The following is a 22742-nucleotide window of genomic DNA, read 5'->3' as shown; positions in this document are numbered from 1 at the left end:
ATCTTCTTCAGGGCTAAAGAGACCCGAGAGCGAGAGATATGCTTGGAGTTAGCAGGAGGAATCTCGCGGGGACTCTCTGGCCGCACGCCGACCGCTTCTCGGTGGCTCCCGGAGGACCCGGTGGGCTGTGTTTTGGAGGTGAGGCTTGTCCCGGCCTGAAGAAAGAGCTAATTTCACATTTCCGGCATTTCCTTAAGTTCGCGGCTTCCTTTTCCTGATGTTCAGTTTATTAGGCGCAACTGAAGTTCAGGAAGCCCTACGGATCTCTAACCCGAGACTTTCCTACGGCAACTCATTCCTATAGTACCTGCCCGCCCCCCAGCATTTGGGGTTCAGTTTTCCCCTGCCCCTAGATGGCCTCTTCCCGATCTCTCCTTAGTCTCCTTCCTCAGAGAACGGCTTTCCCCCCACCCCACCCCAACCAGATAGTTTTAACTGACCCAACATTTTTGATGTACAAAGTATTGATGTGCAGAGAAGGCACGCGGATCCTGGCTCGGATCTGGGTGGAAAGGGGATGGATAACAAGCTCCTGAGGTGTGGACAGCCTCGGAGAGAGTGAGACAGAGTCCATGGCGGGGGCGGGGTGGGGGTGGAGGCCTGAGGGTGAGAAGGGGAGAACCGAGAGAACCCCCGGCAGAAGGAGAGACAGAGGAACTTTGGCACCTAGCCAGAATGTGTAGGCTATCCCGTGTGCCAGGTCTGCCACTTTTTTTTTTTTTTTCTTTTTTAAGTCAGGGTTTCACAAAGTTGCCCAGCCTGGATTCAGCCTCTCTGCCTCAGCCTCCCAAGTAGCTGGGATTACAGTCTTTCAACGTTCTGCTATTTTAAAATTGTGACCTTAGGTAAGTCACTTTCTGTTTTTTGATTTTTTCCCCCCTTGTTTGGAAAAAGAGTGATAACAATCCTAACAGGGTATCTTCCCTGCCTGTATAGGTCTGTAAACATGTTCAGTCAACACTTCGTACGTAACGCTAGGTAGAATCTGCTACCTGAACTTGGGTAGGACAAGACGGGCTAGCTGGACGGGAGATGTTGGCTCTGGGACCCTGAGCCTGCCATGTGCCACTTGTCTTCAGACCCCCAATCTGGGACTGCCCAGTAAGCAGAGCTTTTACCCAGGACACCCCCCCATCCCCCCCCTCTCGTGCTGGGTTTGGGCACTGCTGTGACAGAGCAGGGGTCTGGCTGTCCACCAGACATCCTGAATCCAAGGGACAGTGGAACCAGGTAAGGCTCTGTCTAGAGCCATGGTTCTCAACATGTGGCTCGAGACTCCTGGGGGGTCATGCAACCCTTTCACAGGGCTGTATACCAGATGTTTATATTGCAGTTCCTAACTGTAGCAAAGTGAGTTATGAAGCAGCAACAAAAATAGTTTTCTGGTTGGGGGTCAGCACAGCATGAGGAGCTGCTGAAGGGAACACAGCATTAGGAAGTTGAGAACCACTGGCCTAGAGTCTCCGGTTGTCTTTCCATGGCTGAGAACATCTGGCAAGGCCCTTCTGCCATTGGCCTCAGCCGTCCCCTACAGGCAGGCAAGTGGTCCTTTTCTACCTCACAGCAGCTGAGCCTATTCAGGGTGAGGCCACAGGACTTCCGTGACTAGCACTTCCCCTTCCCTGTTCCCTTTCTCTGCCAGGTCTCAGTCCCTCTGCTCCTGATTTCTGCCTTAATTTTTCTCAGAGCTCAGTGGTTGTTTGCCCAGAACCTCCATTCTGCGGAGGTTCTCCTCCCTTGGCATGTTCTCTGGGGCTGTTGCTGCTGTGGATTGGATGCAACGGACAGCTGGCTGGCGACTGCCTTCTCTGCTTACCTCCTTTCTATGAAACTTTGTCCTGCCTTGTGAGACTGTAGCTCAGTGTGGGAGTGCTGTGGCCCAGGTGCATGTGGACAACACACACACACACACACACACACACACACACACGCTGTCTGCCCACGTGCTTTGCTCCTGGTTTCATTCCACCCTGTCTTACCTGTTCTTGTCAACGTCTTTTCTCCTGGCCTTAGTTTGTCTCAGACTCTGAATGTGGGGCTTCCAAAGCCTCTTCTCTCCCTACGCCTCTGGGCTGTCTTGTCATGTGATGGTTTCCTGGGCAGATGGTAATCTCACTCCATGCTGGAGTCCAAGGTAAACAGTTGGTAATTAATGAGCTTCCCCACCCTGGTTCTCATTCCAGAATGCCTCCACCCATGTTGGTGATTTTCTGGGGTCTGTTATGTTGTGTGACACAAGATGTCCCATAACTGTCACATACATGCGGCAAAGGCAGACCCTCCCTTACCGATGCTTCTGCCTCCCCCTCCCCAGTGCTAGAATTACAGGGTACGACCACACACGTCAATCTCAGTGTTCTCATTTCTTCGTTTCTATCTCTGCTTTGCGTCTCTAACTCCCTTTGCATGTCGTATCAGACTCTGTTACCTACGTTAGGGAGAGTTGCTCTCCGCAGTGGGAGAACTCACCCACGCCCCTTTTTCTTTTTTTTTAAACTCTATTGGGACAGGCCGTTTTGACCTCAACAAAGATGGCCAGTTAGGCTTTGCCCAGGTCCGCGTCCCTACCTCTGCTGCGTGTATGCCCTCACTTGTGATGGGGCCTCCTTGCTCGGCCAAAGCCCCTCCCGGTTTTCTCACTCGGCCGGTCAGGTCCCGTCGCGTAGTTCCGGAGGGGGATGGCCCTGGCCTCTCATTGGTGCGGCCCCGCCTGGCTGCGCAGACATTGGCTGGGCCGACGCACACCCTCCCCCCACCCTTTAGCTGATGAGGGCGGTAGAGCAGGCTCTGGAGGGGCGGCCGGGAGGACGCGGCATGCGCACAGGTTGTGGGGTTCGGGGTGACCCTAGAGGGGCGGGAACTCAGGTCCGGTGCGGAACACTTGGTGGGATCTGGAAACGGGAAACCAGTCCATGCCTGGGATGGAGACCCAGACTCGGGGCTGCGTTGTGGCCCTGGAGTAGGGGTACACACCAGGGACAGACTGAAAGGACGGCCGGGAACCCGTGGATGGAGGCCCAGATCTGGAGTCCCGGGAGACCGAGACCCAACCCAGAATGGAGCATGTATAAGGGCCCTGTGCTGGTGTCTGATCTGAGGGAGGTCTGGAGGTGGGGGAGATGGCTGGGCATTGAGGAAGCGGCCCGGGGCAGCGGGCAGAGGTGGATCCCGAGGGAGAGTCTCCATGGGGGCGTGTCCCGGCTGCTGTGAGCCCGAGGTCAGTTGGGCGACTGGATAAGTCTGCCCAAAGGTGAGCAGTTAAGAAGAGGTTGGACCTTCTGCAGAGCAGAAGGGACCCACCCTGGCTCTCACCCTCTTCTCGGAGAGAAGGCGGCCAGCCAGTCAGGTTAGTGGGCCCAGACAAACCGGCTGGTGGGCACTCCCGTGTGGCTCCTCTCTGACTGCTCTGTGTCGTGTGCGCTCTCTCCCGACGGTTGCTTTCTCATTGGGGTGAGAAACTTAACTATCTTACTGGCCCATGCCTCAAAAGCTGTTGTCTCCTGTTTGTCTGCTTTTCAGAGCTGCCCCTTTCTTCTCTGTCTACGCGTCGACACGGTTCTTCCCTCTACCTAGCAGTGACTCAGTGTGTGGGAAGGGACGGTCTTTCTGTCTCAGCCTATTTTCTTCCTGTCTCTGTCATCCAGTTCCCTTCCCCTCAAGCCCAGCATCACCCAGTATACCATGCATCTTACCCTTTGGCCACCTTTTTTTTGCGGGGGGCTAGTTTTAAGACAGGGTTTCTCTGTAGCTTTGGCTGTCCTGGAACTTGCTGTGTAGACCAGGCTGGCCTCCAATTCAGAGGTTCACCTGCCTCTGCCTCCTGAGGGCTGGGATTAAAGGCGTGGGCCACCACCGCCCGGCTTTCTTTCCTGTCTTGGGGTTGACGTGGGTTTTGTTGTTTCTTTGAGGGTGGGGTTGTTTTTGAAACAAAGTTTCCCTGGCTGGCCTTCACCTTGGGGCTGGACTCCCGAGTGCTGCTTGTAGGCACCGCTGTGCCTGGCTGTCTTGAGTTTTAACCAGTTGTTGCGCAGAGAGTCCTGAGTAATTATCTGAAAGTTAAAACGTTTTCATGCCTGGTTTGGCTTTCCTGCCCTGCATCATGGGGTCTCTCCACGCTTTTCTGGTCTATGGTGTCCCTTCCCACACTCTCACTGTCTCCTTCTCACAGGCCCCTCCTGCCCACCTGTCATGAGGATCCAGGATTCTGACCATTGTCTTCCTCCCTCCACAGAGGCTGGAGCAGGAGCTGACCACAAGCCAGGGGTCTAGAAGTGCTCGGACAGGGCTAAGGCCATCATGGCCCCACCGCCACTACTGCCATCGGCTTCCAGCACTCCAATCCTGCACGGCGAGTTCGGTTCCTACCCGGCCCATGGCCCGCGCTTTGCCCTCACCCTCACCCCGCAAGCCCTGCACATACAGCGCCTGCGCCCAAAGCCAGAAGCCCGGCCCCGAGATGGCCTGGTCCCTCTGGCAGAGGTCTCAGGCTGTGGCACTCTGCAGAGCCGCAGCCCCGCAGACAGGGCAGCCTACCTGTGTGTCTACACCTACCCTCGGGGCCGGCGCGGGGGTCGGCACAGAGCTACTCGGACCTTCCGGGCCGACGGGGCCGCCACCTATGAGGAGAACCGTGCAGAGGCTCAGCGCTGGGCAACGGCCCTCATGTGTCTCCTCCGAGGAGTGCCTCTGTCCGGGGACCAGGGTGAGATGGCGGGCCAGAGCCACATAGGTGTTTGTGTCTTTCTGCTTGTACCTCGTGTCCTTCTGGGTCTGTCTCAGAAGAGTGAGCGCCTCTGCTCTCGGCTAGATTGTCTGTCCCTCCCCGGACAAGAGTGGAGTACCAGGCCCCCAGGGGTGTGCCCAGGCCCCCAGGGGTGTGCCGGAAGACTGGCTGAGCATGGTGAGGCACCACAGGTCTCCAGGGTTCTCAGGCAGCCAGAGGTGGCCTGATGCTCCGCTCCACACAGGGAGGAGGCTTTCCAGCAGGGCCTCACTCACCCAGGGCCCCCACTTCCTGTAGGAGCCCCGCAGGCCTCGGAGCTGCTCCCGGCCAGTGACAGTGCAGGAAACTGATGCTGGTTAACAGGTGTTCGGGGATCCAGGCTCCTTTCTCCACCTGCCACACACACAGGTGCAAAGGGCACATATCTGCTTTCACAACCTTTTCTCAGCACCTGTGTGAAAGAACCGGGCCGCCCACACTGGGCCACCCGCACTGACCAGGTGGCGGAAGGGACACTTCTGGAAGGGAAACTCCCAGCAGGCCCTGGGTACCTGCCCTTTAGTTATCAAGTCTCTTTGGGGCCCCTTTACCAAGAGGAGGAGGCCTGGTCTCTGGCAGATTCAGTCCTTTCTTTCTCTCCTCCTCCCTCCATCTCTCCAGAAATCACCCCTGAGCTACTGCCCCGGAGGCCCAGGCTGCTCATATTGGTTAATCCCTTTGGGGGGCGGGGCCTGGCCTGGCAGCGCTGTATGGACCACGTGGTGCCCATGATCTCCGAAGCTGGGCTGTCCTTTAACCTCATACAGACAGGTACGGTGGAGGGGGATACTCCTGCATCTTCTGGAGGGGTGTGGCAGGATGAGGAGGCTTCTTGGCTAACCTTTATTATTTGTCCACTTAGAACGACAGAACCATGCCCGTGAGCTGGTGCAGGGGTTGAGCCTGAGTGAGTGGGAAGGCATTGTCACTGTCTCCGGAGACGGGCTGCTTTATGAGGTAGAGCCACAGACAACCTGACCCTGCCCTGGGGGGAACTGGAGAGGGTAGTGAGGACCCAGGCAGCCCTATCCCAACTGCAGGTGCTGAACGGGCTCCTTGATCGCCCAGACTGGAAAGATGCCGTGCGGATGCCCATTGGGGTCCTCCCCTGCGGTTCCGGCAATGCACTGGCTGGGGCGGTTAACCACCGTGGCGGGTACGTTGACTGCTTCTGCTGAGGGATGCCTGCTGGGCGAGGGGCGAGCCTCTGGGACCACGTGGTCTTGTCACGGTGAAGCCTCCCACCCCCTTCCCCTGACCCAGGGCTAGATCTGCACTTGGCCCACAGAAGGCCTCGAGGAGTGCTTGGAGGACTGGGGGTGTGTCCCTGGTGGCGGCGCTCCCCTGTGACGTCTCTCCCCCGTGACGCCCATCTCCCTGCGCAGGTTTGAGCCGGCTGTCGGTGTTGACCTGCTGCTCAACTGCTCCCTGCTTCTCTGCCGCGGTGGCAGCCATCCTCTGGACCTGCTCTCCGTCACGCTGGCCTCGGGATCCCGCTGTTTTTCCTTCCTGTCAGTGGCCTGGGGATTCTTGTCGGATGTGGACATCCACAGCGAGCGTTTCAGGGCCCTGGGTAGCGCTCGATTCACCCTGGGGGCGGTGCTCGGCCTGGCCACCCTGCATACCTATCGCGGACGCCTCTCCTACCTCCCCGCCACCACAGAGCCAGCCGTGCCCATCCCAGGCCACAGCCTGCCTCGAGCCAAGTCGGAACTAGCCTTGGCCCCAGCCCCGGCCCCGGCCGTCACCCACTCTCCCCTACACCGTTCAGTGTCTGACCTGCCCCTGCCTCTGCCCCAGCCTGCCTTGGCCTCCCCTGGCTCCCCTGAACCCCTACCTGGCCTTTCCCTCAATGGGAGTGGCCCAGAGCTGACTGGGGACTGGGGGGGAGCTGGGGATGCACCTCTGTCCCCAGACCCACTGCTGCCCTCGCCCCCCAACTCTCCCAAAACAGCTCAGCTTTCACCCATCACCGAAGGGCCCCCGGAAATGCCAGCATCCTCGGGGTTCCCACCTCCCACCTCCAGTGCTCCAAAAGTCTCTGCCTGGGGCCCAACAGACCACCTTCTTCCCCCCCTCGGCTCTCCACTGCCCCCAAACTGGGTGACGATAGAGGGGGAGTTTGTGCTCATGTTGGCCATCTTGCCCAGCCACCTCAGTGCAGACCTGGTGGCCGCCCCACACGCCCGACTTGACGACGGCGTGGTGCACCTGTGCTGGGTGCGCAGCGGCATCTCCCGGGCCGCGCTGCTCCGCATTCTGCTGGCCATGGAGCACGGGAACCACTTCAGCTTGGGCTGCCCGTACCTGGGCTACGCTGCAGCTCATGCCTTCCGCCTCGAGCCGCTCACGCCTCGGGGCGTGCTCACTGTGGACGGGGAGTTAGTGGAGTACGGGCCCTTGCAGGCGCAGGTGCATCCCAGTCTCGCCACTCTGCTCACTGGGCCTGCGGGCCAAAAGCCGTAACCTCAAGGAGCCTGAAACACGCCGTGGCGGGACTAGAGCGCCATAGGCTCTGGCCTGGCTTTATAGGTAGAGGGATTCAGAATAGCGAGAGTGGCGATTGGGTCTGACCGAGCGGAGGGTGGGGCCTTGCCTTCCTCGCTGTCCAATGACGGGGCCTGGAATGTACGAGCTAGCAAGGCCTCAGCTCATTGGCCAGCCAGGGTTTCTTCGTGCTTACTCCGGTGCCTCCACTTGACTGGCCAATCAGCCCTTGAGGGGCAGGTTCCCCCAGGCGGTCCCCAGGATTTGCACTACAGGCCCGCCCCTTGCCGGTGAGGGGTGGGTAAATTCACTTCTCATGTTCTGTCTTGTGTGTCCCTGGTCTAAAAAGCAACGGAAAAGGTCTATGCAATAAAGGCGTCGCTTTCTTCTTCGCCCCTTCCACCTGATGCCCTTTCAGTTAACACTGCCCTGTAAGGATCACAGTAGATGCACCCAACTCGGGCTGCTGCTGGCTTTGACTCAGCGCCAGTAGCTGCTCTGTCCCCCATGACAGCTGGCTCCTGGGTTCTCAAGATTTATTCAGGATTGTGTTGACGGAGGCGGTTGGGTGGATAGGTTCCCCGAAGTGCTAAGAGCACACACAGGACCCTCCCCACCCCCACGAGGGAGGTGGGAGGTGGCTAGCTTTTTCTTAAAAATATAAATGTATTTGTCTGTATCATCACGTCCCTGGGGCACCTAGCTGGCCAGGCCATCCATCAGCCATGGGACAGGAGGGAGGAAGAGTGACAGGTGCAAGTCTGAGCAAGGAAGAGAGCTCGGCCCGGGCAGGGTGGCCGTGGCCTCACAGTGTCCCGTGCTGGGCCTGATAGCGTGAGAGCACAGCGCGGTAGTGGGACAGCTCCTGCCGCACAGCCACCACCTCCTGCCGCAAGAGGGCGTTCTCCTTCTCCAGGAAGGCTGCCCGCACAGATATCTGATTCTCCTTGAGTCTTCGTGCGTCCCGAGACCTCTTGGCTGCCTCGTTATTCTTGTACCTCCGGCTCCAGTACTTCTCATCCTGGGGTGGAGGGTGGAAAGGCACTGAGATCCAACAGAGGGACAAGTGGCAGGTTTGGAAACACTCCCACAAGCATCCCCATGCACGGGCCTGCTTCTGCACAGCAGTGAGAACTAAGGGCTACCAGCCTTTGCTGGGATAGGCACCCGGAGTGATGCTGTCTACTGCCCTAGCTGCTAAGAACAGGGCCCTAGCAGAAAGCTAAATCACAAGACAGACTCCAGGTACACATAGGAGAAAAGCTGGTCTTCAAAGTCTCCACCGTGCAGAGCAAGCCTCCCCACTTGACAAGGACCTACGGAAACCTGGTTGCGATGGATGCTTGTTACCTAGCAACGAGGCCTTCAGGGTCTAAAGGCTTATCCCATTGAAGAGCACCCTGCCTTAGAATTCACCTTTCCAGATCCTGGTTGCTAAGGAAAGCGTGGATAGCAACCCAGTGATGGGTTTGGTGTCCTGGTTGTCAAGGTAACCTCATCTCAGCAAGTAAACTTAAGCTGTAAGTAGACCCAATGATCCCACCCAGTCTCTTCTGTCCTTGAACTGATGTAAGGGGACTGTCTGCTCCCCTTCCTCCCTCCAGTACCTAACTGAAGGAAGAGGTGGAAGCTGAGGCTTCCCTTGAGAATTACACAATGGGTCCCCTACCCAGCTGGGAAAAATACTTCCCTTAGTTTTCTCTTAAAGGTTCCAGCTTGCCAGGACACACTCATTCCCTAGCAACAGATGAGCTCTGTAGCAGGAAAAGCCATTGGTATAGACTGGGTTTCTTAGATGGAACTAGATGCTGAAATGGCTATGATACAAGGCCATGGCAAAAACGTGAGAGAAGTCCAAGTACCTCTCTTTGCTGGCAGAGACCCCAATAACAGCAAAACCAGAATGGTAGAAGGATGCATGTGCTGCTCTAACTCCCCCAAATTAGAACATGGCCGGTAAAGGGTGACCCCAGGCAGGGGCAGTCCTATGGATGTTTCAGGTTAAAAGCCAAAGACCAGCTCCAGCCAGGCCAGCAGCTCAGCAGCAGGCTGATGGGGCACTAAAAAAGCTGTAATTAGCAACAGCCCCTGGGAACTTGAGCCCTGCTCCACGGGGGTTCGAGGGCCACGTGACTGGACCACAGTGACACCATCTTTGTGATTCTCAGGACAGCCTGTCCCCGGGAACCTCACGAACCAGGGTATGTCTGTAGGCCACAAGACTCCGAGACCTCATCCCAAAGAGAAGTTTCCCTCAGCTAGGATCAAAGGCAGTTCCTGACCAGTCACACCCCGCACCTGGTCACGCTCACCTTCTGTTCCTCGGGCACCTGGACTTTCCTTGCCTTCTTCATGATTGGCTGAGGCTTCAGTTCCTCCTCTGAGAAGCGGTGTCTCCGAGGGTCAAAAGTCTCATGGCCTGGAATGCTTGACAGGGCAAGATCAGCTGGATCAGGTTCAAAGGTCATTAGCACCTCCACGGTGTCTGGGTCCACGGGACTGGGTGTGTCCCTAGAGGTCAAGCCTGGAGAAATACACACCACTTGAATGCCTGAGTATTTCGTTTGGGGACTGCTTTCTCAGGGGTCCCCTCCACCTTATCCACCACAGGGTAGTCTTTCCTGCAGTCTAACACAAAGCCTGCCTGCCAAGCCTCAACCCTGTGACAAAGACCCTTAGCCACCACGAAAGCAGTTCTACCTTTATGAGTAAAGGCACAAATGACTGGACTTAAATACCCCGCGAGTCTGCTAAGAGCTTCTAAAACCTTTTTTGTTGTTGTTGCCACTCTCTCGTCTGAGTCCTACTTACTGAATTCTCTGTATGCTCAGAGTTTAAACCTGCTAGACTCACTCCTAAGAGTGATGGAAAAGCAGAAGCTGCTCCGAGGTTCCAGAAGCTTGGCTAAAAAAGGATGATGCCTGTGTCTTTAAGAACAGACAAGCCGGGGCCAGCTGAGGACACGGGTTCACGGCCGAATCACGTGTAGCTGACAGCTTCCCTCCCCCTCTCCCCCCCCTCACCACGCACCCTCACGTTCCCGGGCCCCGCCTCCTCGCGCGTGAGAGCGCGTGCGCGCAGCAGGGAGGGCGGACTCACGTGGCGCGGGAATGTGCAGCACTGTTTGGCCTGGAGGTCGGATCAGGGACAGGTGTACCCAGGTGTCCCACAACGAGACTCTTTGTCTTGATAGGGGTCGCCTCCCCTCTTGTTCCTTTTGGTCTCAGCTCCAACATCTCCAAGGATCCTACCCACCCACCCCGCGCTTATGGGGATCGTGGGAGAACCGGCCTGACAAGCCCTTTGCCATGGAGACGCCCACACTTCTGAGATCCTAGGTCCCCGTCGCAGGAATATGGGGAGCTCCCTCTGGACAATACAGAATCGGGACCCCGGCATTTCCTGCTACAAGACTCTGGGAGCCAGGATGCAACACCCTCCACTGGAAGGGGGAGTGGGGATCCGGGAACCTAGTGGCCAGCTCTGGCCTGCTCCAATTTTAGATGTCCTTGAAGTCCAGTCCCAAAATTCTGGACAGAGACATGGAGTCAGTCCGCTCCCCAGTTACCTAAGGTGTTCTGAGTTTCTAGTCTTGGCTCCAGGAGCATGAGGAAACTTTATCCTAGAGAAAAATACAGCCTCTCCCAGGATAATCAATCCTCTGACATTTAGGGGCCCAGGTTCCCTAAAGGATCGCCGCATCTCATCGGGCCGAGTTCCAAAAGCGCCGCGAGGCCCACCCCCTGCCCGCCAGCCCCGCCCCTTCACCGCACCTGCGCGGTGGCCGCCGGCGGCGCCCAGGGTAGCCCGCGCGGGGGCGTGCCCCGGCGACGAGCGGGGGGAAGAGGAGCCGCAAGAGCCGGGCCCCGGGGAGGGCGCGGGCGTGCGCGCTGGAGAGGGTGCGGGCGACAGGCCCCCGGGGGGCGGCGGGCTGGGCGGGAGCCCGTGCTCCAGCAGGAAGGCGTCCAGGTCCACGTATTCCACGTCGCCGAAAGGCAAAGTGCGTTCCCACAGCAGCGGCGCAAAAAGACTCGGGCCAGCCCCCGGCCCCGAGCGTCCCCGCGGGGACCCACCGCCACCGACTGCCCCTGTCGGGGCATCGGCTGGGCCAGCCGTTTCCAGGCCCGGTCCCGGGACGGGAGCTGGGGGCAGAGTCGCCTTCCGCTCCTTTTCCTTCAGGAGACCTGTGGGTCAGGGGGAGACGGGATGGGGAGGAGACACACGGGAGGGGGCCCCCAAGTCAGAGATGAAGTATAGAGACACGCATGGCCGAGATGCAAAGAAGCGATGAGACGGGAGCCGTACGGCAAAGACCCCGAGAAGTGCGGGCAGGTTAGGGAGACAGGAACCCAGAAAGGAGAGAGGCATAAACACGGGGGTTGGGGAGGCCCAGAAAGAGTGTGGACAGGACGACAGGGACCCCAAGAGAGAGAAAGAGAAAGTATACGGAGAGACAGGGATGGAGACACAGAAAACAACCCAGAGAAAAACGATGGAAGTTTAGAAAGAGGGATTTAGAGACAGGGTGGGTGAAAGGTTGGGCAGGTGAGAGAGAAAAAGTGACAGCTCGGTAAGTCCCCCACCCCTGGCACCGTCGTCCCCCTCCCCCACACTCTGTTCGGGGCAGGAAGCGACCCACAGCTCGGGCACATTCCTCATTTCCAGTTTCCATGTGATCCTGCGAGGCCCCGCCCAAGCCCGTGTCAGCACCGTGTGAGCATCCGACACACCCCCTCCCTCCCCAGGATTCCAGGGGTCCAGACTCCCGGGCCGAAGGGAAGGAAGGGGGGCTGGCACCTAGACTCCGTCCTAATGGAGGAAGCCTCTCGGGACTTGACCCTTGGGCCTTCCAGGGGTCAGATTTAGCCACGGACGCTGAGAGACTGAGATGGCCCAACACCTGAGTAACCGAATGACAACTAGGGAAGATGGGACACCTAGCACACAGGACCACCACCCCAACATTTCAGTCCTTAAGACAGTGGGACTAGAACTCACAGCTGGCCGGCTCTTTGGGCTTGCTGGTCCCCTGCAGAAGGCTCCGCAGCCCAAGCAACGCTCCCCCGCCAGGGGGGGCCCCTGCCGGGCCTCCCAACAGCAGGGGGCCCGGGGTCCTGTCGCTCAGAGGCCGCGCCATCGCCGGACACCTGCTCCCAGGTTCATGAGCTCATGGAGAGTCGACGAGATGATGGACCAGTCACCTGCACACTGCTGTGGTTCGGCCGAGTGTGTCCCGGGGTCGGGAGAGCGCGGCTGCGAGCCTCCAGTATCAGAGCGTAGCAAATCCTAAGAGCTCTGCGGGGGTCAGCCAGTCCTCTGCAGAAAGGTGCAACTCCAGAGTGTCCCGGGAGGATCCTAGAGTCGGGGCGAGTGGGTGACCAAGCAGCTGTCTCCTTGCAACTGAGGGTCCCCAAGGGGCACAGGCGCGCGCTCCTTCCGCACCAGGTGGGCGAGCCTCTAGCTCTTGACAATTTTGCACTTCTCGCAAGGAAAGGAGCTTTGCAATCTGCACCCAGAGGTGTGCGCCCAGGGGCGGAGGAGGAGGGGGCAGGAGGAGGCGGCAGCCTTGGGGCGTGGCCAAAGCAAACTTCTTTCGCGGAAAAAAAAAAAAATCCAAACCAAAACACCCGACGCCAGAGCGCGTGCCCCTCCTCCGGGCCCCCTCCCTCCTCTCGGGCCATGCACCCCAGCCGCGTGCCTCCCTCCGGCTTCAAGCAAGGGCCAATCACATCCCGAGCCCTTGAGACGCTCGGCCAATGAGGTGACGGGATCTGCCAAGACCCTGGAGGCGCGTGAGGGGCTGAGCGTGTGAAGTTGCCTCTCCTTCTGGAAGAAGGCGGGACACTGACCTACATTTGGCCAATGAGAGGCGGCACTGGGGGCGGGACCGTGACCCACTTCAAGCCAATGAGGCAGGAAGAAGGGGGAAGCACATGGCCCAGCGCGTGCTGCCCGACTCGGGTGTGGGGCAGGAGGGGTGTCTCTTAAAGGAGCCGTCTGTCCACGGGCTCCTTACTTGAGGAAAAACGCAGCACACCGATCAGAAGAGGTTAAAGCAGAAAGAAGTGGGCTTCAGGAAAAATTACTTTTTAATACCCAGATATTTCTCAATCGCGACTGAGAATCCCACCGCCCAGAAGCTGGAAACATCCGGTCCCTTTAATAGCTTTGTTTTAGGGTGGCTCCCCTTCCCTCGTGAGGAAGCTCAGGACAGGCGGGAGTAATGCTCGTGTCGGAGGGTCTCAGCGACCATGAGGACCACCGTCCACTGCAAAAGAAGGTGCCGGCTTGTGGCGAGTCTGAGCGCATCCTAAGGCTCTACCACAGTCTGGCTGCTAAAGGGGGCTGGAATATACCAAGTTGGGGGAAGAGTCAGCGCCTGGACCGGACCATAGAGAGAGGGAAGGAGGTCGGATGGGACGTGCAGATTAGGCTGCTCGGCATCAAGGTGCTAGTACGTGAAGGGGAACTGGAAATCTGAACTGTACCAGGCACCCGGTCGAGAAGATTTCCGGGGGAAGAACACAGTGGCAGTTAGGAAGACAGGGGGATTGTACCACATGGATTGTGAGAAAGGGGGTAGCCATAAGTGGGTCATACCATTTGTAAACAGGTGAGTTGGACCGTACCATCTTGGAAAGTGACAATAGGCAGAGGGCAAGAAGCAGTATGTAAATGCACCGCAAGGAAAGCAGAGGGTGTCGGGTCTTAGACTAAGCTGTAAAGAGGGGTGGGCTACCCACGCTGTTCCATGGGGAGAGGGAGAAAGGACTGAGGGATGTGTCACACAGAGAGACCGCTGCGAATAAGTGCAGACTGTGTCAAGGTGTGGAGGAGAAGAGCACACATAAGCGTACCGTGCAGGCGGTAGTTGGGGCCTCGGCATCGCCTCTCGGGGTGCCGGGGGTCCCGGTTGCCCCTCAAGGCTCTGTGGGCCAAGGGCTGCAGGGGCCGGCCATTACCGCTGAGGCTCTGGAAGATCTGGGAGGGGGGATTCTGGCTCAGGAGTCTCAGGGAGTGCATCTGCCTCAAGAGAAGCACGGGAGAACATGGGTGAATGGAAAGGGAATGCCCAGGGAAGGCAGTACTCGGGATAGGGGCAGCATGCACACATGAGGTCACCTGGAGGGAGGTGATATTGAGAGCCCTGTCGATGAGGATCCAGGTGACAGTCTCGGAGCACGGAGGAGTGCTGAGGGAGCCCTGATAGGTGATGAAGCCAAAGGATTCTGGGAACAGGAGCTCCAGGCTCAGGTCTTGAAGAAAGTAGGCGTCATCTGTGGGGATATCAATCCAGTGTGAAAGGGTGTCCCCTGGGAACCCACGCGTGTGCAACCAATCCATGGGGACTTCGTTATTTTTGTTACAGATTGGAGATTGAACCTAAGGCATGCTAGGCGGGTACCACTGAGTCAGGCCCCCAGCCCCTCACTGGGGGATTCAAATCAGGAGTTCTCTCAGCAAGCGACACCTCCAGCCTCTCTTTCACTTTCTGTCTGGGGACTGGATCTCACTAAGTAGCCCAGACACTGACCTTGTTTGTCACCCTTCTTTCCTCTCTAGTAGCCGGGATTCCACCCCAAGCTCGGGGACTTACTCTTGTAGGAGATTCGGGTGATGGTGTCCCGGTTGAGGAGGCGACTGAGGAATGGGTTGGAGCTGCCAGCCACCTATGCAGGGGGCATGAGGCGAGGAGACAGCAGCCCAGGGGTCCCCAGAGGCCCACCACCCCCATCGTAAGGATCCTAGCCTCCCAGCCTCCCTTGTCCCTCACACCCTGGAAGCCAGGTGCCCATCTTGCCTCCCTCACATTGACAAAGAGGCTGAGAATGGCCAGGCCATTGGGGCCCCTTGAGGCAGCACTGAGATTTCCGTAGAGCTCTTGGTTGAAGTGAATCAGCTGCACCTAGGGGAGCAGGGAGCCAGAGAAGAGGTCCTGAGCTGAGGGGAAGAGAGCATGGTTTCAGCTCTCAGGCCTTTGTGTCCAGAATTGCATTAGGGATTAGTACTTAGGGTGGGGACAGGTAGCCCTGGGTAGAAGGATGGGGTGAAGCATTAAGCTAGAAAAAACAAAACAAAAAACAGGGTGACCTAGTGTGAGGGTCATAGGTTAGAGGTCACCACCTCAGCAGAGAAGCCCTGGTGGTTGATCTGGTGTTCAGAGCCAGCCCCATCTCGAGCTCCAAACAGCAGCCGAAGTTCACTAAGTCGGTGGCTGTAAAGAAGAGGACCCCCAGACACGTTGACCACAGGGCGGGGTGCAGGCAGGAAGGAGACATGGCGGCCAGTGTTGTACAAGGTTCCCCGGAGCTGTAGGAGAGGTAGAAGCTATTGCAGACACAGAGATGGCTCCCACCCATCCTCCACTCATCCATTCCCCAGGCCAACAATTATTTAATATAGATTAGGCATAAGCCACCCCCCAGGCTCAGACCATGTCTTCTGCAGATATTCAACACTGATAAATTAATTTGGTTAACAAGTACTGGGCCAGGAGTACTGTTTCAGGCTTGTAATCCCAGCCCTGAGAAAACTGAGGCAGGAATGCCATGAGTTCAAGTCCAGACTCAGCTATCGAATGAGTCTTTCTTCTTCTTTTTTTTTTTTTTTTTTTTTTTGTTTGTTTGTTTGTCTGGTTTGTTTTGTTTTCCAAGACAGGGTTTTTCTATATAACACCTCTGGCTATCCTGGAACACGCTTTGTGGACCAGGCTGGCCTCAAACTCACAGAGATCCACCTGCCTCTGCCTCCTGTGTAGCTGGGATGACAATGTGGTCCAAATAAGACTGGATAAGGATGGACAGTGGAGGGACAGGAAGAGAAAAAGACAGGAAGGATATTCTCCGTGAGCAGAGCAGGGAAGCAGATCTGAGGGACCGAGGCTTTTAGCTCACGGTGCCAGCTCTTCTAAAGAAATGGTACCTCGCCGGGCGGTGGTGGCGCAGGCCTTTAATCCCAGCACTCGGGAGGCAGAGGCAGGCAGATCTCTGTGAGTTCGAGGGCAGCCTGGGCTACAGAGTGAGTTCCAGGACAGGCTCCAAAGCTACACAGAGAAACCCTGTCTCGAAAAACAAAAAAAAAGAAAAAAGAAAAAGAAATGGTACCTTAGTGAGTGTCCTTAGTAACTTTCTATCCATAAAATGAGGATAATATAAAATAAGGATGATAAAAATAGCACCTATTTTGTAGGTTATTGTGAAAATTAGTGGGTTTGTTAAGCCTTTTCAATTGCTTGGCATGGGCTGCCTTCCGTCTTCACTAATTGGGCAAACATGGGAAGTTGATGAAACCAGTGGGAAGGGAAGAACTGGTGAACTTCAGAGAGTGAAGAGCCTTCTCTCCACCCAGCTGGTGCCTTTGGTTCCCCACAGTTCCCCACCCACCTCTGCACGGGTCCCCTCTGCTCATACTCACCCATTGCAAGGCTCCTTACCTTTTCTCCCCCGGTGCTGAGCCGGAGCGGAGGCAGAAAAGGGTCGTAAAGAACCCGCTTCAGCTCCACATCCACGGGGCTCTGCCGCTTCCCCACAGCGCACAGGGTCCAGGCAGCATTCACCAGGCCCCAGAAGGGAGGCCCTGTGGGGACAGAAACAGGCTGGATCTCAGGCAGGACCTGCTGTGTTGGACTGGGGGGCAGGGATAACCCATCTGAAGCTAAGAAGGAGCCGCATAAGAGCCAGAATCCTAATTCCTAGAAGAATTTTGGAATCCTTTCCTAGAAGCTCCTAACACCTCCAAGCCTTCCCTGTATTTTTCCCATGTTAAATTAAATCTATGTAAAAACAAAACTACAACTCCCAATAGGCCTCAGAGGTGAAACCAACTAATCCATCTCCTGTCTTTCCTATAGCCCCATGGGAGTTGTAGTTCTTTAGTCTCCCAGGTCCCACAGCTGGATTAGAGTATTAGGGGAGAGGAGTTGCCGAAGAGGGCTAGAAGGCCCGGGTGAGGGGGCGGGGCGGGGACTTGAGCTACTGAGCCTGTGCCTTTCAGCCGGAATTGGACCTGTCTATGGCTGCAAACACATACATATCTCTCCACCCCCACACTTTTCTTTCCCTGCACTCACTCCCACTCACTACTTGAAATGCGCATGTATAATGTCCCATGGTGAGCCGCTGAGGTTCAGAGGCTGGGTCCCACTCCTGGGGGGAGAAAGCAGGGGCTGGGAGCACTGGTCTCGTGGAAGATGAGAGGATCGAGGACCCAGAGTCGGGAGTCTGGGGAAAACGGCACCTAGGAATATGGGGTCGGGCTCTGGGTCTCCACCCTGTTTGCACCTGGCACGAAGTTTCCCTGGAGATTCTCCTTGTAGCTCCACCAGTCCTCGGGATCAGGTGCAGGTCCGATGTGAGCTGGGAAGAGAGCATCCTGCATCCCTCTCCTAGGCACCCCACCCCGCTCCTCCCTCAGGGGCTGCTACCTGGACCCCCAGGTCTTACCTGCCGCTCCCAGTGCGGCCCAGAGCACCAGCGCTTGAGGGGCGCTCAGGCGAGCCGCACCCCCCATCCAAGAGGCCTCGGAGCGACCCTTTCCCAGCGCCCGGCCCCCTAGCTCTTCCCTCCCCTCCTCCTGGGACTTCCAGCCTGGCTGTGCCCAGCACGGGAGCCCTCGCTCCCGAGATGCAGGGTCTGGGACCGCGCACCCCAGTGCCTGTTTGAAGTGCACTCCTCCGCCCGCCTGGGCCCGCGCCCTGCTCTCGCTCTATCTCCCAGAGCTGCGATCGGCCTCGCCGGCACCAGGTCCCTCTCGGTGCCGATGCACACCCCCTCTTCGCTCTCATCCAGCGAACCTAGCCGCGCACTCGCCGCGTGCACTCTCCTCCCTCCGCCTCCTCCCTCACCCTGCCTTCTCTTCTTTCCTCCGTCCTCCTCCTCCCTGTTCGACTCTGCCTTCCCTTCTTCTCTCTCACCTCCTCCCTCGCCCTGTGCTACCTCTTCCTCTTTCCATCTCCTCCCTCCCTCCCTCCCTACCCCCACCCCCATCACCTCGAGTTCTGATTCCCTCTTCCCCACCCGCATGCTCCCACTGGTTTGATGTTTGGCTGGGGGCCTCCGCAGTGGAAAGGGCCGCACCCCGGGACCAGCCCTGGGAAGGGAGGTACAGTGCCGCTGAGAGGGCCCTGCTCCAGGTGCCAAGGCCAGAACGGACTGGGCACTGGGGACCTGGAGTGCAGAAAGGCCACTGGCCGGGAGGGGGAGGCAGAGGCCGGGGGTGGGGTGGGTGGGGGACTCGAGGATGAGCAGAAGGCTGGAGGCAGCTTAGGCTGGGAAGGAGGGACCCGGTGCTCAGAATGGGGGGGAAGGGGGAGCAAGATGTCAGGTAGGAGGGAGAGAGAAGAGAAATAGAGACACACAGAGAGACTTGATGGTCAGAACCAGGCAGGCAGGAAGTATGGAGACACATTAGAATCACAGACACAGAAAGAGACCTGCTTAGAGAAAATAAAGATGCCATGCAGAAGGGGAGGGGGCTCAGGCACTGAAAAGCATGATGCCAGGCCACAGGAAAGGAGACAGAGACACACAAACACATAGAGCAAGCATGGTGGTCCCCACGTGTGATCCCAGCATTCAGGAGGCTGAGGATTTGAAGCCATCCTAGGCTACACAGTAAGACCTTGTCTAAACAAAACAACTAACAGCCCACAGAGAACAAGAATGACGGAGCCACAGGACAGAGAGGTGGAAGGAGGCAGGCACTAAGAAATAACAATAGAGGCTGGGGGTGGGGGGCACAGGAGTGGCACATGCCTTTAATCCCAACACTCAGGAGGCAGAAGCAGGGGGATCTCTGAGTTCGAGGCCAGCTTGATCTACAGAGCGAGTCCCAGGACAGCCAGTGCTACACAGAGAAACCCTGTCTTGAAAAACAAAAACAAAACAGAAAGAAATACATTAAAGATAGAAGCGGGGACACCCAGCCATGGGATTAAAGGAGACATTGGACAGGCAAGAAGGACAGAGTCACATGGATGCAGAGAAAGAGATACAGAGACATACAGCGAGGCAGAGGCAGACACTAAGGGGCAGAATAGAAGGACCATTCAGGCAGGAATGGAGGGTAGAGATCCAAACTCATAGAGACACCAAGCATGCAAGGACAGAGAAACAGACACAGACCTGGAGCACACACAGGGACCCTACATAGACTCACTCCTACAGAGAGCAAAACCACAGGACAGGTACTCAGAGGAGAGGGCCCAGTCAAGGACCAAATGACTTGAAGAGATCCTCCAGGACAGAGGGAGGCAGGCAGTTGAAAAAGTTCATGCCGGGCGGTGGTGGCACACGCCTTTAGTCCCAGCACTCGGGAGGCCTGGTCTCCAAAGCGAGTTCCAGGAACGGCACAAAACTGCACAGAGAAACCCTGTCTCGAAAAACCAAAAAAAAAAAAAGAAAAAGAAAAAAGAAAGAAAGAAAGAAAGAAAGAAAAAGCTCATGTTGGGGCTGGAGAGATGGCTTGGAGGTTAAGAGCCCTGGCTGCTCTTCCAGAGGTCCTGAGTTTAATTCCCAGCACCCACATGGTGGCTCACAACCATCTATAATGAGATCTGGTGCCCTCTTCTGGTAAGCAGGCATATATGCAGACAGAACACTGTATACATAATAAAGAAATAAATCTTTAAAAAAAAAAAAAGGAAAGGAAAGAAAAAAAAAAGTTCATGTTGGACACCACCCGGGACGTGTCTCAAAAAACAAAAGAAAAAAGTAGAACAGGGCACGGGGAGCAAGCAGAGAGAACATACTAGAGTGGGGACCCCGGCAGGAAGACCCACCTGTGTAGGCTTCTCTCAGCCCTGAAGCTGCCCATGATGTGGGGTCAGCACTAGCCCTATTCCACAGGTGGAGTGAGGAGCCAGGAAGGGGTGACACCCACTGCAGTGGAGACTAGTGTTCACTCTGCTGCTGAGACACGCCCTGGCACCCAGGAGTGGGCCTTATTTGACAAAGGGGTCTTAGCTTGTGTGATTAAGGTGTTTGTTTGTTTGTTTGTTTTCCCCGTGTTGAGGATTGAAGCCGAGGCTTTATGTGTGCCAGGCAAGCACTCTACAGCTGAGCTACACCCCCAGACCCTCACTGGGGGATTCTAGGCAGGAGCTCCACCACTGAGCCACACCCCAGACCCTCACTGGGGGATTCTAGGCAGGGGCTCCACCACTGAGCCACACCCCCCAGACCCTCACTGGGGGATTCTAGGCAGGGGCTCCACCACTGAGCCACACCCCAGCCTCTCACTGGGGGATTCCAGGCAGGAGCTCCACCACTGAGCCACACCCCAGCCCCTCACTGGGGGATTCTAGGCAGGGGCTCTACCACTGAGCCACACCCCAGCCCTCACTGGGGGATTCTAGGCAGGGGCTCTCACCACTAGAGTCCACACTCCAGCCCCTCACTGGGGGATTCTAGGCAGGGGCTCTACCACTGAGCTCACACCCCAGCCCCTCACTGGGGGATTCTAGGCAGGGGCTCCACCACTGAGTCACACCCCAGCCCTCACTGGGGGATTCTAGCAGGGCTCACCACTGAGCCACACCCCAGCCCTCACTGGGGGATTCTAGGCAGGGGCTCTACCACTGAGTCACACCCCAGCCCTCACTGGGGGATTCTAGGCAGGGGCTCTACCATTGAACCACACCCCAAGTTCCTCACTGGGGGATTCTAGGCAAGCATTCTACAGATGAGGAACATCTCCAGCCCTTGTAACCTTTTCTTTTGAGACAGTTTCTCACTATGTAGCTCAGACAGGCCTTGAACTTTCCATCCTCTTGCCTCAGTGTTCCATGTGGCTGGGATGATAATCCTACACCACTTGAGAAGTATTTGAGATATCACCCTTCATTATTATTATGGACCCCCATCAAAGAACAAGTATCCTCATCAGCCAAGGGAGGAAGAGTAGAGACAGCAGCCTCTGAAGACAGAGACAGAGATGAGAATTACACGGCCACAAGCCAAGGGTCACAGGTAGCCCCAGAGTCTGGAAGAGGCAGGGATGGCCCTCTCTAACACCTTCTTAGTGTGGCCCTACCAACACCCTGACTTTCAATTTTAAACTCTATAATATGGCAGTGTGGCGCACACCTTTAATCCCTGCACTAGGAAGGCAGAGGCAGGAGGATCTCTGAGTTGGAGGCCAGCCTGGTCTACAGAGTGAGTTCCAGGACAGTCAGGGTTACACAGAGAAACCTTGCCTCAAAAAAACAAAAAACAACAAAATAAAAAATTACTCTAGAATGTGGGACAACAAATGCTTGGTTTTTGTTTGTTTGTTTGTTTTTGTTTTGTTTTGTTTTTCAATATAAGGTTTCACTGTGTAACATCCTCAGTTGTCCTAGAACTTGCTCTGTAGACCAGGCTGGCCTCAAACTCACAGGAATCCACCTGCCTCTGCCTCCCGAGTGCTGGGGTTAAAGGCATGTGCTACCACTGCCTGGCTTAATGCCTGTTTTCTTTTCTTTCCTTCTTTTTTTTTTTTTTTTTTTTTTTTTTTTTTTTTTTTTGAGACAGGGTTTCTCTGTGTAGTTTTGGAGCCTGTCCTGGATCTCACTCTGTAGACCAGGATGGCCTTAAACTCACAGAGATCCACCTGCCTCTGCCTCCCAAGTGCTGGGGTTAAAGGCGTGTGCCACCACCACCTGGCTTAATGCCTGTTTTCTTTCTTTTTTTTTTTTTTTCATTTTTAAATTTATTTATTAAATTTAATTTTACATATCAGCCATGGATTCCCTTGTTCTCCCCCTCCCACCCACACCCACCACCCACCTCCACCTTCCCCCAGCCCACCCCCCCATGCCTGTTTTCTTAAGCCATATAGTTTATAGTGAAAAATAGTTTTTTGGACAAAGTCTCACTGTATAGGCCAGGCTGGCCTCAAATTCCAACTCCGGCTCATCCTGCCCCAGTCTCCCAAGTGCTGAGATTACAGGGATACACCAGACCTGGCTCAGCATCTCCTTTAACCTTTGGAATTTTGCTGCTGTTTTGAGGCAGGGTCTCATTATGTGGCTGAGAATGAATTTCTCATCTTCCTACTTTGTAACTCTCCAATTCTGGGATGGTAGGCATTTACCACCACGCCTGGTTTACAGTGGGGTGAGGGGAACCAAACCCAGGGTCTCATGCAGGTTAAGTAAGCACTCGAGTTGAGCTACAGCCTGAGTTCCAGTTTCTGGATCCTCCAAAAGCGTTTCCCTTCATCTGGAGCTCCCTTTCTCCCCTTTATTCTAGGCAAATTCATATTAGAACAAATACAGACTTCAGGAGACCCACCACCACCACCACCACCACCACAATGAAGTCAGCTGGTATGCTGTGAGGTGGCGGGGCCTCCTCTGAGGTCTGGTGGCCACCTGGGCCACCTCCATTACTGTGCACAGACAGGCAGGGCTGGCGCCTGGAGGGAGGGATGGGAAGGGCCTGGTCGGCAAGTGGCACAGATGTGGATTTCACACCAATTCGCTTCGGCTGCTAGAAACAAAGTTTGCGTCACA

General features: G+C 56.3%; 4 protein-coding genes across 9 annotated transcripts; 1 reads left to right on the top strand and 3 right to left on the bottom strand.

Annotated features, from left to right (window-relative positions):
• Positions 1-50: 50 nt before the first annotated feature.
• Positions 51-7641, top strand: Sphk2 (sphingosine kinase 2). 5 transcript variants are annotated; one of them, XM_028859209.2, is made up of 7 exons: positions 51-138; positions 739-845; positions 4232-4702; positions 5384-5533; positions 5625-5719; positions 5803-5918; positions 6148-7641. In XM_028859209.2, the coding sequence occupies exons 3-7, from the start codon at positions 4297-4299 to the stop codon at positions 7226-7228; spliced, it is 1848 nt and encodes a 615-aa protein (XP_028715042.1). In that variant the 5' UTR covers positions 51-138; positions 739-845; positions 4232-4296; the 3' UTR covers positions 7229-7641. The 5 variants fall into 5 exon arrangements, with proteins under 5 accessions (XP_028715042.1, XP_028715041.1, XP_037055734.1 ...); XM_028859208.2 differs by having other exon boundaries at positions 735-845; XM_037199839.1 differs by lacking the exons at positions 51-138; positions 739-845 and adding an exon at positions 2772-2824.
• On the bottom strand, positions 2039-3208 carry LOC119086763 (WAS/WASL-interacting protein family member 1-like). The gene is made up of 2 exons (XM_037199852.1): positions 2569-3208; positions 2039-2122 (listed from the first exon to the last, which is right to left on the bottom strand). The coding sequence occupies exons 1-2, from the start codon at positions 3184-3186 to the stop codon at positions 2081-2083; spliced, it is 660 nt and encodes a 219-aa protein (XP_037055747.1). The 5' UTR covers positions 3187-3208; the 3' UTR covers positions 2039-2080.
• A 129-nt stretch (positions 7642-7770) lies between the features above and the next one.
• Positions 7771-12837, bottom strand: LOC114684680 (D-box binding PAR bZIP transcription factor). Its single transcript, XM_028859213.2, has 4 exons — positions 12248-12837; positions 11023-11433; positions 9562-9773; positions 7771-8270 (listed from the first exon to the last, which is right to left on the bottom strand). The coding sequence occupies exons 1-4, from the start codon at positions 12384-12386 to the stop codon at positions 8055-8057; spliced, it is 978 nt and encodes a 325-aa protein (XP_028715046.1). The 5' UTR covers positions 12387-12837; the 3' UTR covers positions 7771-8054.
• Positions 12838-13320: 483 nt separating this feature from the next.
• Ca11 (carbonic anhydrase 11) lies at positions 13321-18142 on the bottom strand. 2 transcript variants are annotated; one of them, XM_028859212.2, is made up of 9 exons: positions 17692-18142; positions 17530-17604; positions 16683-16825; positions 15374-15559; positions 15060-15155; positions 14847-14919; positions 14372-14526; positions 14107-14272; positions 13321-13517 (listed from the first exon to the last, which is right to left on the bottom strand). In XM_028859212.2, exons 1-9 carry the CDS (start codon positions 17756-17758, stop codon positions 13492-13494), a joined length of 987 nt encoding a protein of 328 aa, XP_028715045.1. In that variant the 5' UTR covers positions 17759-18142; the 3' UTR covers positions 13321-13491. The 2 variants fall into 2 exon arrangements, with proteins under 2 accessions (XP_028715045.1, XP_028715044.1); XM_028859211.2 differs by lacking the exon at positions 13321-13517 and adding an exon at positions 13533-13594.
• Between the last annotated feature and the right edge of the window lie 4600 nt (positions 18143-22742).

The sequence above is a fragment of the Peromyscus leucopus genome, chromosome 1, assembly GCF_004664715.2.
Source record: "Peromyscus leucopus breed LL Stock chromosome 1, UCI_PerLeu_2.1, whole genome shotgun sequence".
Lineage (NCBI taxonomy): Eukaryota > Metazoa > Chordata > Mammalia > Rodentia > Cricetidae > Peromyscus > Peromyscus leucopus.
This window is presented reverse-complemented; position numbering and strand designations above follow the sequence as displayed.